This window comes from Lynx rufus, unplaced genomic scaffold, assembly GCF_022079265.1.
Source record: "Lynx rufus isolate CCGP_SWC_20201006 ecotype Redwood Valley unplaced genomic scaffold, mLynRuf1.p SCAF_7, whole genome shotgun sequence".
In the NCBI taxonomy this organism is placed as follows: Eukaryota; Metazoa; Chordata; class Mammalia; order Carnivora; family Felidae; genus Lynx; species Lynx rufus.
The window spans coordinates 110,371,354-110,384,805 of NW_025814889.1; the positions used below are offsets into that span (position 1 = coordinate 110,371,354).

The 13,452-nt window shown below is 34.8% G+C and overlaps 1 protein-coding gene across 1 annotated transcript in view; it reads right to left on the minus strand.

Annotated features, from left to right (window-relative positions):
* The window catches only part of CEP290 (centrosomal protein 290), a 91,055-nt gene that overhangs the window by 21,386 nt on the left and 56,217 nt on the right, over window positions 1-13,452 (minus strand). The window contains exons 35-42 of the mRNA XM_047065687.1: window positions 13,138-13,245; window positions 11,903-12,102; window positions 9,515-9,728; window positions 8,228-8,365; window positions 6,031-6,252; window positions 5,582-5,704; window positions 1,850-1,995; window positions 1,333-1,488 (exon numbers count right to left, since the gene is read on the minus strand). Coding sequence (XP_046921643.1) covers window positions 1,333-1,488; window positions 1,850-1,995; window positions 5,582-5,704; window positions 6,031-6,252; window positions 8,228-8,365; window positions 9,515-9,728; window positions 11,903-12,102; window positions 13,138-13,245 — 1,307 coding nt within the window. The remainder of the gene's footprint in view (window positions 1-1,332; window positions 1,489-1,849; window positions 1,996-5,581; window positions 5,705-6,030; window positions 6,253-8,227; window positions 8,366-9,514; window positions 9,729-11,902; window positions 12,103-13,137; window positions 13,246-13,452) is intronic.

The following is a 13,452-nucleotide window of genomic DNA, read 5'->3' on the forward strand; positions in this document are numbered from 1 at the left end:
ACAAATTTTGTAAAACTAATCTAAGTTCATCTAAGAAGAAATGAGTAAAGCAGAAAATTACAGTTTTGGGTGTTAAGACATGATTTTATCAGAAGACATAGCTTGGAAAGAGATGATGAAACCAATTTCAAAAGCTTTGCTAAAGAAATGACACTGGGGGCAGGGAGGGGGTCTGGTTCTAGGTAGAGTGGAGTAAACACACCCAATCTTGTCTCTCCCAAATGCATGGAACAGCTATTTGAGAACTCTGAAAAGTAAATATTTTACAGAGTGGGACACTATACCAGAATCTGAAGGCACAGCAAACGGCAGCAATTTACCTTTCCATTGCTTCTAGTGTGTCTTGGGCTGAACACAACATTGCTTGAAACCTGAAGGTGAGTGTTAACACTGAGGGAGAAAGCTCCAGGAGGTGAGTGTTAGCACTGAGGGAGAAAGCTCCAGGGAAGCCTTAGAGTTCTACCTCCAGCAAGGAGAGAGGGCACTTATGATACTCTCCAAGAAAAAATCCCACCCCCCCAATATTTTTTTGTTCTCTCCGTTCTCTCGTACTCCAACCCTCAAGCAATCCCATGCTACTGGTGGCATAGGCTGCATGGGAACCCACAGGAGTCAAAATATTTAGGAAATTGGTAGAGTTGTGATTACTAAAGGGGTAGACGGGAAGTAGCCCCCTCCCTCCCCATTCCCCTTTCTGCCCTCCTATTGCTTGGCTCCAGACATACACAAAATTGCTAAAGTAAACAGTAGAACAGGGTAACCAGAGCCCCAGATTTCATCTGAAATACAAAAAGGGGGAGCCCTGGGGAAACAGAGAGTGTCAGGGACATGGCAGAAAGGGAGGAACTCAAGGAAGGGATCCTATAATGTCGTTCATGAACTTCTGGCCTCAACGTTGAGCTGTGTGTGCATGAATCTGATCTTACAGTAGCAAAGACTCACAGAACTGAACTAATGGATGGAAGGCAGCCCGTAAACCAGACTTCCAACAGGGAGGTGCACAGGCAGGACGGATCCAAAGAGACTATAAAGGCTTTGAAAACAAAACTGATATTAGAACCACAGCCCATAGAAAGCAGGTGGGAACTCGGGGCCTGAACCTATCCAAGACTGCCTGCCTGTGAAAACAAAAATACTACATTTTCCATATTCAGAAGTTCAAGAATACAATCCAAATTATGTGGCATACAAAGAACCTATCTTAATTCCCACGGGAAAAGAGAACAGAACCCAAGCCTAAATTAAATAATACACATTCATTACATCAGTTTTTATGGGTCAGCCAGTATTTCTTCATTGTAATAGGTCCCACATTTTCACATAACAGCTTACCTCATATATGATATGTCATTTTCTAAGTCAAGATTTCTCTTTTTCAATTCTTCCAACTCTTTTTCTGACTCCAAAGCTCGCACTCCCATAACCTGATCAACAGTAATGCCAGTTGTTTTTAGTTTCCTCTGCAAAGTAAGTTTCTCTTTGTCAGCCCTGTGGGATTCAATATAGCATCATGAAAATATAAAATTCACTGTTTTACTTGTTCAATTCATTAAACTGAAGCTTACTACTAATTAAACATCATAAAAAAAACCCAAAAACTAGATCTTGCTGTATTTGCTATGAGCTAACATTTCAAAATTGTAGGAAACTCCGTTTACAAATTGTTAAAATAATTTTAAACACATTTTAAAGAAAATAAAGTGAATCACAGATAATAAATCATAATTAAAACTATGAAATTTCTCAAATATAACATCAAATATGTACTATCAAATACAATAAAACTATGTAACTTCCAGATCAATTAAAGACTTCACAAATAATTAACTAGGGTTAAATTTAAACTCACTTGGCAAAAAGATCCTTCAAAGTATTCAACTGCTTTGTTAGAATATACACTTCCCCCTCTTTCTCTTTTAACTTGTTTCTAATTCCTTCTATTTTGGTTTGCCATTTTTTACCTTCTTCCCACCTAATTAATTCTTCTTTGGCACTCTGTAAACAATAACGAGGGAGAAAATTACCAATATTTTAATTTCAAGATTTATTAATTACAATTTACTGGAACAATGGTAAACCAATACTTCCTAGGGAATATGTGAATACATTCATTTTGCTATATAATGTCTAGAATCTTTAGAGATGCCAAGCTACTAACAAAAATGCCCTTCAGTTTAAAGGTTCTGTATTCTATTATTGACGGGTAAAATTCTAGGGAACAGTTTAGACTAATGTCAACAGACTTAAAAGTCTTTAAGTAAAGATTCTAATAAAGATGATCATGACCAACGTAAGCTTCTAACAAAAATATGTACGTACAAATGACCAACCCATTTTTGACCAAAATAGCAATCTCCTAGCATCACAGCCTCTTCAAATCTTATCCAACAGATGGCTATATAGTGCTAATCATCTGCCATACCACTCTCGGCATTAAGTGTAGAAGCACTCTCTGATCAGAGAAAAATCAGAGAAAAAGCATTATAGTCTAATTTATGTTGGTTGGGTAGATCAGGGAAGGGGAGCAAAATACAGAAAAAAAGCAAGAAAAAAAATATTTTGTAGTATGTTAGCTGCTGGTAAGTGCTGAGCACGGAAGAGAAATAGTTAATGGCATTAGTAATGCCACTGAATACATTTCCATCAGTCTGCACTTGTAGCTCTGAATTCACCTTAATGCTATAAGTCTATTTCATTATGTTTTCTAGTGTAGGATGCCAGAGCATCTTCATGTTGAAACATGACAGATGTACAAACATATTATTTTTGTGAATTATTTTGTTTCTCCTTTATAATTAGGGCATTTATCATAATATTTAAAAAAATTCTTTTTGTGTGTTTATTCATTTTTGAAAGACAGAGAGAGACAGAGCACAAGCAGGGGTGGGGCAGAGAGAGAGGGGTACACAGACTCTGAAGCAGCTCCAAGCTCCGAGCTGTCAGCACAGAGCCCGACACCGGGCTCGAACTCACGAACCGTGAGATTATGACCTGAGCCGAAGTCAGACGCTTACCCGACTGAGCCACCCAGGAGCCCCTATAATGACATTTTTGAAATTACACATGTAGGTAATTTGTATTAACCATAAATTTCATGTGGATATTATAAAACACTGTTTATTACAAAAGGCAATGTCAGGGCTGAGTTAAGAGTTAAAAGCCATAGTTTAAAGTCAAATGCCCATCTAAGATACGTTGCCCTATCAAAACTATCTTCTTTGATACTGGCCAATTTTTTACCTTATTTATTTAATTCAGTTAGCAACTATCCTTTAAAAAAACATAAAAACTTCGGTAAATGTTTAATAATTATTAACTTTTTTTCTGAAATATATACAAGAAATTTTGTGTACTTCCAGGAATGTAAATATTAACTTGGGCATAATGGTATATAAATAAATAATTCTGCAGCATGGAATTGGGCATTTACCCTCTGATACCAGCCTCTGAAGTAAGACTGAGGGAAACAAGGCTGGAATTATTTAAAAATGAACCACAAGAAAAAAATAACAAAGGCAAACATCACCATAGATCTGTTCTTGACTGGGGGAGAAGAGAAGATGCAGGGAGAAGTTCTTTTTTCATGGTTTGTGTACCAAGAGCCACTTAGGATGGATTTCAGAATAATGTGACTGCATTTAAAATTTTTCATTCATTTAACAAATACTGAGCATCTAATACATGCTAGGGACTAGGGACTGTTGTAGGTGGTGGTTATACAACAATAAACAGGTAGAATTCCTGCCATTAAAGCTTATAGTCCAAAAGATAAACACATAGATAAACTGGTAAATCTCTAGTATGTCAGATAATAATAAATGCTATGGAGAAAAGTGTAACAGCATAAAAAACACAGGCATGGGGGTGCGTTGACAGAGAAAAATGTACAGAAATTTCAGCATGAAATCATTGAGTATTAAAACATACATAAATTAGAAACGCCCAATACTGTGGAATTTGAAATAATACTCTTGCTAGATTCCTGGATAGAAAATTTAATATTAGTGTTGCTCTATGTGTTGTCCTCTTTTTCTAATTAGTAATAATATAATATCATACAGTGGTATGGACTTGATGGCTTACAAAAGACTTGCACATATTGTCTCATTTGACTGCCAAAATAATCTTGGGAAATTGGCAATGCAAATAGTATCATTTCTATTTTAAGGAGAAATAAACTGAAACAGAGATTAGGAGTCTAGGCAAAGTCACAAGGCTTTCTGACAGGAATCAGGTTAGGAACTGGTATCTGAGGATTAGACCTTCGTCCAAGTGGGGAGGCAGCAAAGAAAGCAAACTGTAAGAATAAGGACATTTTTATCTTGCAATTTTTACCAGAAAAGCTTCAGACAGCAAGTATTGTGGTTCAATGTATATAAATGAAAATATTTTAATAAAAATTATACTAACACTGGTGAATTTTCATAGCACAAAAATTTTTGGGAATATACTCTATTAAGACATTTTAATCCCATTACTATTTTCTATTCAGTGGCATTAAAATTCCTTAATTTTCTTTTTATGTCCATGTTATTGAAATTATTTTACAGATATTGAATATTTTCTGCACAAATTTTACAATAAAAATTTTTCCTAACCTTAGCTTCTCTGTTGTGATTTTTTGCAGGGGCAAACATTACTACTAACACCAATATTTCTCAGGTCTCTATTGATATTTTCAGTGCTACTAAGTCTTCATTTTATTATTTGTAACAAATTTAATTATATGCACTTTAGCCAATTGAAGGGATTTGGAGGATTGATAATTTCTATCAGTAATATTTATTATAAAATAGTTGACTAGTTAACGTGTTAGAAAATTTTAAGCAACTTTTCTCACATTACAGAATCAATTTATGAGTGGTTTCGTTATTGATTACTACCAATACTGAATTCCACATCACTTTGTTTACCCTGAACTAACAGTCCATTCTACTGGATGATAAAAAGGACACATTTGGGTCAAGGTAGTAGACTAAAAACGCCGAACTTTCTTTCCCAAAGGTCAAAAGCACCTACCTGCATAAACAACTATATTGGGGAAAAGCTGGATATGTAAGGTGTGAGGGGATTTTAGAGGTACTTTGTCAGGAAGAGGACATAATGATGTTGTAGTCACTTCTGAGCAGGAATTACATTATAGGGGCACCAGCGTGGCTCAGTTGGTTAGTGTCTGAATCTTGATTTTGGTTCAGGTCATGATCTAGGGTCACTAAATTTCTAAAAGACAGAAACTCATCTTAGACTTCTCTATATTATTTATATTACGTGTTAGGTCCTCAAATTAATACAGTATTTTTTTGAGAGAGAGAGAGAGAGAGAGCGCACGCACAAGCCGGGGGGAGGGGCAGGCAGAGGGAGGGAGAGACAGAATCTGAAGCAGGCTCCATGCGCATGGAGCCGAATTAGGGCTCAATCCCACAACCCTGGGATCATGACCTGAGCCAAAATCAACAGTTAGACTCTCAACCAAATGAGCAGCCCAGGAGCCTCTAGCGTATATTACCTATTCATCAATTATATAATTTAAGTTAGGCTATCATTACGTTAAACATATTAATCAGTATGTTTCTTCACATACCTTTTCTTTCATAGGCTTTATTTCTGCCTCATCCACCTTTCTTTCCAGTTGGCTTTCTAGCTTTTTAATTTTCTTTTGGAGTTCTTCAATTAAACTTTGTTTATTATCTAACAGAGATTTTCCCTAAAATATAAGATGTATTTTTACATTTTAGAAGTAAAAAAGTATCAAACAAAATACACAATAAATAGTCCAATTATAGAAACTTTTGAGGCTATCACTAACCACATTTTCTAAATGCACTACTGACGCACTATGGATGCTTCTGCATTTTAAAGATAGGCTACTCTAAAACAACAAATACAACAGAGGTCACTGAAGGAATTAGCCACATTAATCAAAGTGATCTGAAAGTTCTTTCAGCAAATAGGTGAAATTAAAAAGTGAGAATAAACTACTACCTACATATTTTAAATAAAAGACATTATCACAATTAAACATAAAATTACCTGTAATCCACTGGTCAGTCTTTTAATTTGCCTTTTCAGTTCATCATTCTCTTGATCAATTCCATCTTTCTCTCTAAGCATTTTATTATAAGCTTTTTGTTTTTTTTGCAGTTCATTGGTTAAGTCATTCAAATTATCAGTTAATGAGTTTTCTCTGTTTTTACTTGTTTTAAGAGCTTCTTTCAATTTTAAAAGATTTTCACTTAAGTCTTCAATTTGTGACTAAAACAAAGAGGCTTAATTCATGAATCTTCATCAAGTACCAACAATAAAATATAATACATCTATTACTTATTAAAAAGAAAGTGGATCTAAATTTTTATTGAAACAAATTATTTTTAATAATACTTATTAAAAAAGGTTTAGTTAATGCTTATAAAATTAAAACTTACTAAAAGTAAAGTTTCAATCTGAATTTTTAAGGTCGCAGGGAAAAAAGCCCCACTAACTACATATATTTTTCTGTCTTCGTTTCAAATGAACCAAGTCTCTTTTGAGAAAAACAAAATATGAAGAAACAGTCTAAGGCAATTCAGCTTCAGCAAACACCCAGAAACAAAATTTTATCAAATAAGCAAAGGTTTTATTACGGTGGAACTGATTTAAAGGAACAAGGACATATGAATGTACATGGCATTTAAAATGCCAGTATAAAACAAAACTCTAACTTGTAGTACTAACCCACTTTGTAAAGACAGGACATAAAAGGGTAACTTGCAGTGCTTGACAGTATGTTGAAGCCACCCACTATACAGGAGTTCCCAGCTGTCCCATACAGTAACAGCGATAAAAATACTGGTACTTAGTAGGTTTTGTTGGATAAACTACTACAGGTCAAAATTATTACCAATAATACTAACAAGAAATTTAGCACTATTATAATACAGTTAGAAGAAACATACACTGTCCAGGAGAAGTCAGAAAAGGCTTCAAGAAAAAGGACTTTAAGACTGTTAAAGATTCAGAGAAGATGACATTTCAGGCAAAGAGGTATTGAGGAAGAAATCAACAAAGGGGTATTCCTGTTTATATATTTATTTACTTAATGGGTTTTTACTGTCAACTATACTGATAATCTTGATAGGTACAATGAGAGATTCAAAAAAGCTACAGAAGGACGCCTGGCTGGCTCAGTCAGAAGAGCATGTGACTCTTGATGGTGATCTTGGTCCTGAGGTTTTTTTAAAAAATTTTTACTGTTTACTTATTTTTGAGAGAGAGAGCGAATGCAAGCAGGGGAGGGCAGAGAGGGAGGGAGACACAGAATCTGAAGTAGGCTCCAGGCTCTGAGATGTTGCACCAAGCCTGACCTGGGGCCTGAACTCATGAACTGTGAGATCGTGACCTGAGCCGAAGTCAGACACTTAACTGACTGAGCCACCCAGGTGCCCCTCAGGGTTGTGAGTTTGAGCCCCATGATAGGTAGAGAGATTACTAAAGAAATAAACTTAAAAACAAAACAAAACAAAAACACCTAAGTAAAATCTAGTCCCTACACAATTTAATGGTGGTGAAGAGCACACACAAGTAAGTCGAGAGTAAATCAAAATTACAAACAAAACACAATTTTTATATTTTTCACGTTATGCAGAATATACTCTATGAAACTTTATGTAAAGAAATTTAAAAACCATTATGAAATACATGTGTTTTGTAAAAATAATCTTAAATCACCAAATCTAATGCTCTATCGTGTTTGAAAACAATAAAATACATAGCCAAAAAAATACATATTTAACTTCAAAAAAGCCTTCAGAGTTACACAGCTCTATGGATTAAATGTCAAGGACTATATAATCTCCATAAACTATTTCAGGGAGAAAAAAAGGAAAGCTAATTAACTCATATTATGAACTAGTAAAAATTAGAAAAATTTGATGAAGCAAAAGAAATAAAACAAGGAAATCTACATATATATCTCATCAACACAGAAACAAAAATTCTAAGTAAAATCTTCGTCAATTCTATTAGGAAGAAGTAGCTAATAATGGTCTATTTTTGCTAATTTCCAAGATGACCATCAGTGTGAGAACAATGAAGATTCTCATTACTCAAAAATGTGTGTTTATCTATCTATCAGTAATTCATTAGAATAAATTCTCTATTCATTATCAAAATTGCTATATATCAAAGTGGATCCTCTTCTAATAGTAATTATAAGGAATTTTGTTATATTAATGAATGTGTTGACATTCACCTTTAGCTCTTTAGTATGTCGATCAACCATTTGTTGAACATTGAGGTTTGCCTCTTTCTGAGAAGTTGCAGAAATAATACGTTCTTCAGCTGCTGCTGTCATTTCTGTCCGGAGTTCCAAAAGTGCTCGACTAAGTGCCTGAATATTATAACATATACACTTTTTTAGAATTAATATTTTATATGAACAACGCATAATACAAAAAAATTAACATGCATCACTTTTAACTATTTTCCTAAAATGCCATGTCTTTACACAAACATAATTCACAAAGAGTCCAACTTTTTCAAATGAAATTTCTATAATAATTGCACTCAATTCTTTTCAAACTGCATGTGAGTTCAAAATCTTGACACTAATTTTGAGAACCAATATTAAATCAAGCCATTTGTGCTATAAAAGCCGTATGTTTTGTTTTCAATATCCAAGTTTGGTTGTTTATTTATTTATTTTTTAGTGTTTGTTTATTTTTGAGAGCGAGAGACAGAGCAGGAGTTGGGGAAAGGCAGAAAGAGAGGGAGACACAGAATTCTGAAGCAAGCTCCAGGCTCTGAGCTATTAGCACAAAGCCCAACATGGGGCCTGAACCCACGAACCATGAGATCATGACCTGAGCTGAAGTTGGATGTTTAACTGACTGAGCCACCCAGGTGCCCCCTTCAATATCCGAGTTTAGATATTTATCTGAATTACTTAGTACAAGTGAAATTAACGGAATTTATATAGACAAGTAAAATGATAGGATTAGAAGAGACTTGAAATTTGCCAATAAATTTCACAAGCTAGCACAGAAATACAGTGGCACCTTCTAAAACAATTGAGTATCTCAAACTTGAGATAAATTTTAAAAATACCTCAGACAATCCGCTGACCAACTGCTTCTCAAAAATCTATTTCTGTGACTTCCTTCTTTAAACTTTCCTCCTCACTGTCATTATCTCCCTCATACTCCCCAAAATTGTTCAATCATTCAAAATATTATTCAAAATAGCCTCAGTAGCATAAAATCCCAGTTAGAAAAGGAGAGAAAATAATGGGATTAAGATTTCCCCTTATTTCCTACAGATAACCCACAAATCAAACTGATGACAACATAAAAAGAAACTGGGCTATATCTGTACTTTAAAACCCCACCAAAAGGTGAATATCCTACTTAACAGCATAAGACAAAGCTCATATTTTTTAGTACAACAGATTTATATATATAATCTTTTACAAGTCTTCTCTAAAAGCAATCTATTACCACATATATTTCCTAAATATTGACAATACTCTGTTGTTACTTACTTTTTGTTGTTTCTCTTTCAAGGCTAACTGGCTCTTTAGCCGTTCTACTAGATTTCTCATTGTAGTTGTTGGAGCTCTTGAATTTGCTTCTTTTTGAGCCTGAAGTTCAGATTTTAAACTCTGTGACTCCTTTTGTGACTGGGACAGAAGACACCTTAAATCCTCTACTTCTGCTTTCACTTTTTTCACTTCATATGCATGGTTTTCTTGGAGCCTAATATAAGCAAACATATGTATTTAATGGAGAGGTTGCTGCAATTAACACTTTGATTGATAGGAATTTTGTAAAGAGCAAATATTGGGTCCTAAGTATCCCTACAACCTAAGTCTTAATTCAAATCAAAACAAGAACAATTCTTTGTTCCACTTAACCCTTAAACTTAACATAAAATAGACTTTTCCTTGTAGTTATTTACTATTTTTGGCAACAACTGCATCAAGTAATTTTGTACCTCTAGACAATATAAAGAACAAAATAGCACTTTAAATACTATGTCTCCTGCAAGATGTAACAAAAACTGAAGTTACTACAAATAATCATCAAATTATGAAAATATGAGGTCTTACTAAAGTAAACACACAGGTCTATAATTTCTTAAGACACATTAAAATACACATATCCATGTGCACACAGAATAAAAGTACAGTTTTAGTCTAAAATGACAATGGTAAGGTACAAAACAACCACTCAAGGATTTCATGTGGCAAAAATTTATATATATACAAGGTATTTCAAAAGATGATTATTTTCTATACTCAGGAATTAGATTCAAAAGCACAAGCAATTTTATACTCCAAAACATGACAGAAACTTACCAAAAATAACATCTCATGTAGAAAATTTAATACAATGGGGGAAGTGAGATTGAAAAGATACCAAATACTATTGCTGGTTCTCTTTTTCTTTCAGAGAGTAATTTCTTAAAAGTGGTAGCTTCTTAATAAAGCAAAAGTAGTGTTAATATTGTCAGAGACATCTTGGATAAGTAGGTTAAGAATATAAAATTGTAAGACTTTCAGAGCTGGAATGGAATTATAAAGTCAAGTAGTTCAACTTTCTCATTTTTTCAGATGAGAAATTGAGGTCCACAGAGACAGCTGTTAGGTAGAGGCTAGACAAGAGCAGTGGAAGGAACACCCTGAGGCAGAGTCCCAAGTCCTTGAAAGGGAATGACAGAGGCCTGAAGTGGAGGCAAGGACCACAATTAAAAGAAAAAAAAAAAAAAAAAAAAGCACACATTATAAGCCAGAGTTCAACATGTGGGCTTTGTGGCTTCAAGACCCTGGGCCTGATAGATCAAGAGCCACAGGTGCAGAGAACATGCACTCTCCTCTTCCACCTCTGCCTCAGGGTAACCCTTAGACTCACTATCATGCATAGATACCCCTACCTGCCTCTACTCCTCCTCAACCCACCTGCCACATGAAGGTTCTGGTGCAAACGTTACAGGGTCAGACTCCCCCTCCCAAACTGTGGGAGGAGTTTCCCAAATGATGGGGCTTCTCCCAGCCCAGAGAAACCCAATACTATCTAATTCCAAAACAACCTAGGGGCTTATTCCACCTCAGGGAACCTACCCACTCTCCTTTCCCACCTCGGAGTGTACTTTTGCTTTAATAAACTGCTTTATGCTTGCTACTTTCCTTCTGGATGTTTTTATTCTGAGCACTGATCCCCATGTAAATCTTCTCACGCGCAATCCAAGGACCTAGGCTGCCATTCGCACAATGTAGACACTCTCTCATTCCTAACATTCTACAATGATTACAAAATACACTATAAACTTATTTTAGATCTAAAATCTATATTCTGATAAACTGGTTGAACAACGTTTAAAATCTCTAATAGAGCAAATGAATGCTGTCACTATGATTAATTAAAAAAAATAATTTTTCATTCAACAAATACTGAACCTCTGTTATGTGCTAGAAACTGTTACAGGTGTGTAAACAAAAGTTTCATATTTATATGTTACTTTACAATTTTCAAATTACTTTCACACACAGTATCATTTGGCCTTCATATAGAAGGAGACAAGGTCATTTCTATTTTACAGATGATTAAATGGATGCTTTAATTAAAGAAGTTAAAAATGAGAGTATAGAACAAGAATCATCAGTTGGCTCTTGGGCCAGATTAACTAGATTCAAATCGTGGCTTTTCTGTCTCCTCCTAAGGCATGTTACTGAGCATTCCTGTGGCCTTGTTCCCTATATGAAAAATGGAGAGAATAATCTATGTCATAATAGTCCTGAGGATAAAATGAGATAATGAGATAATACACATAAAGGTTTTAGACCATGCATGACACAGCAAATGCTTACATTTATCCTCATTCTATCATTATTACCATTTGCCTGTTTTTATAATACATTCCTAAAACTTACCGCAATTTGGTATTTTCAAATTCTTTGATTTTTAATTCAGTGATTTCTTTTTGTCTCTCTAAATCTTGAGATACTTCTTTTAGTTTGGCTAAAAGTGAGGAGAGAGAATCATCTTGTTCTGCTACTGTCTGTTCCATCTCAGCCAGACGAATAAAATGCTTGTTGGTAGGAACTGGAGTAGGGGACTGTTTTATTAAATCCTAGGAAATATGAATAAATTAGCCATGAGCATGTACAACCCAATGCCATACCTATTCCATAATTTTAATTTGGTTCCTCAAATGATCAAAATATGATTTCTAATTTAAATTTAATGATTTACTAGCCTATGAAGACAAGAAATACAGATCTTATTCTTTGTGGTCCCAATATTGAGCAAAGCATCCACATGTAGTGGACGATCAATAAATGTTGATTGAATTCATTAGCTAAGGCTTAAGAAAGCTAAGATATGTTCAGCTCAGGTCGTGACTTCACACGTGTGAGTTTGAGCCCCGCATCAGACACACACTGACAGTGCAGAGCCTGCCTGGGATTTGCTGTCTCTCCCTCTTCACCCCTCCCCTACTCATATTTGTTCTCTCTCTCTCTCTCTCTCTCAAAATAAGTAAACTTAAAAAAAAAAAAAAGAATAGTAAGATTTCCATGTTAGGAGATGAAAGTTACGTCAGTTCACATATATAGAAGACAAAGATCAAAGGAGGCAAGTATTAATTGAATTCAGAACATGAAAAGCAGTTAGATATTGGTAAACTTATGGTGAACAGAACTTGAAAAGAAAGACTGAAGTCAGATCATGCAAGGCTTTGAGTACATGGCTAATAAATATAAACATGATTTTGTAGGCAGTGGTGAGCTACTAAAGATGTGGATGTAGGGGGAAAAATGATCAGAGCTGTGATTATTCCAACACAGGTAGGATGGCTTCTACTAAAAAAAAAAAAAAAAAAATCATGAGAGCTAAATTTTCAATTATATGGTCTCAAAAATCAACCAAGAATAGAACAGGGGTGCCTGGGTGGCTCAGTCTGTTAAGCATCCGACTCTTGATTTCAGCTCCAGTCATGATCTCATGGTTTGTGGGATCAACCCTACATCAGGCTCTGTGCTGACAGTGTGAAGCCTACTTGGGATTCTCTCTCTCCCTCTCTGCCCCTCCGCCTCCAGCAAAATAAGTAAAAATTTAAAAAAAGGAAAAAAAAAAAAAGGATAGAACAAAGTTCCCAGAATCTTACCCAAGCTGTTTGTTTGAATTTATTGAGTGAACTATCAGCCTGTAGTTCTAATTTACGATGAAGAATATGAAGGTCTTCTTCATGTTTCTTAACAATTTCTCTTTGCTCCTGTTTATAGCAAATCAAAATTGTGTCATAAACTATTAAATAAATTCACATTCTAAAGATCTTAAATATCTTATTACCTTTAATCTTCCAAAATCCCTATGAGATAGGGAAGGAAGATTACCTGTATGGCGTACATATAAATATATTTACACCAGTATTTATTCCCCTGGTACATATTCATATTGGCAAATCCAGCCTTAAATCATA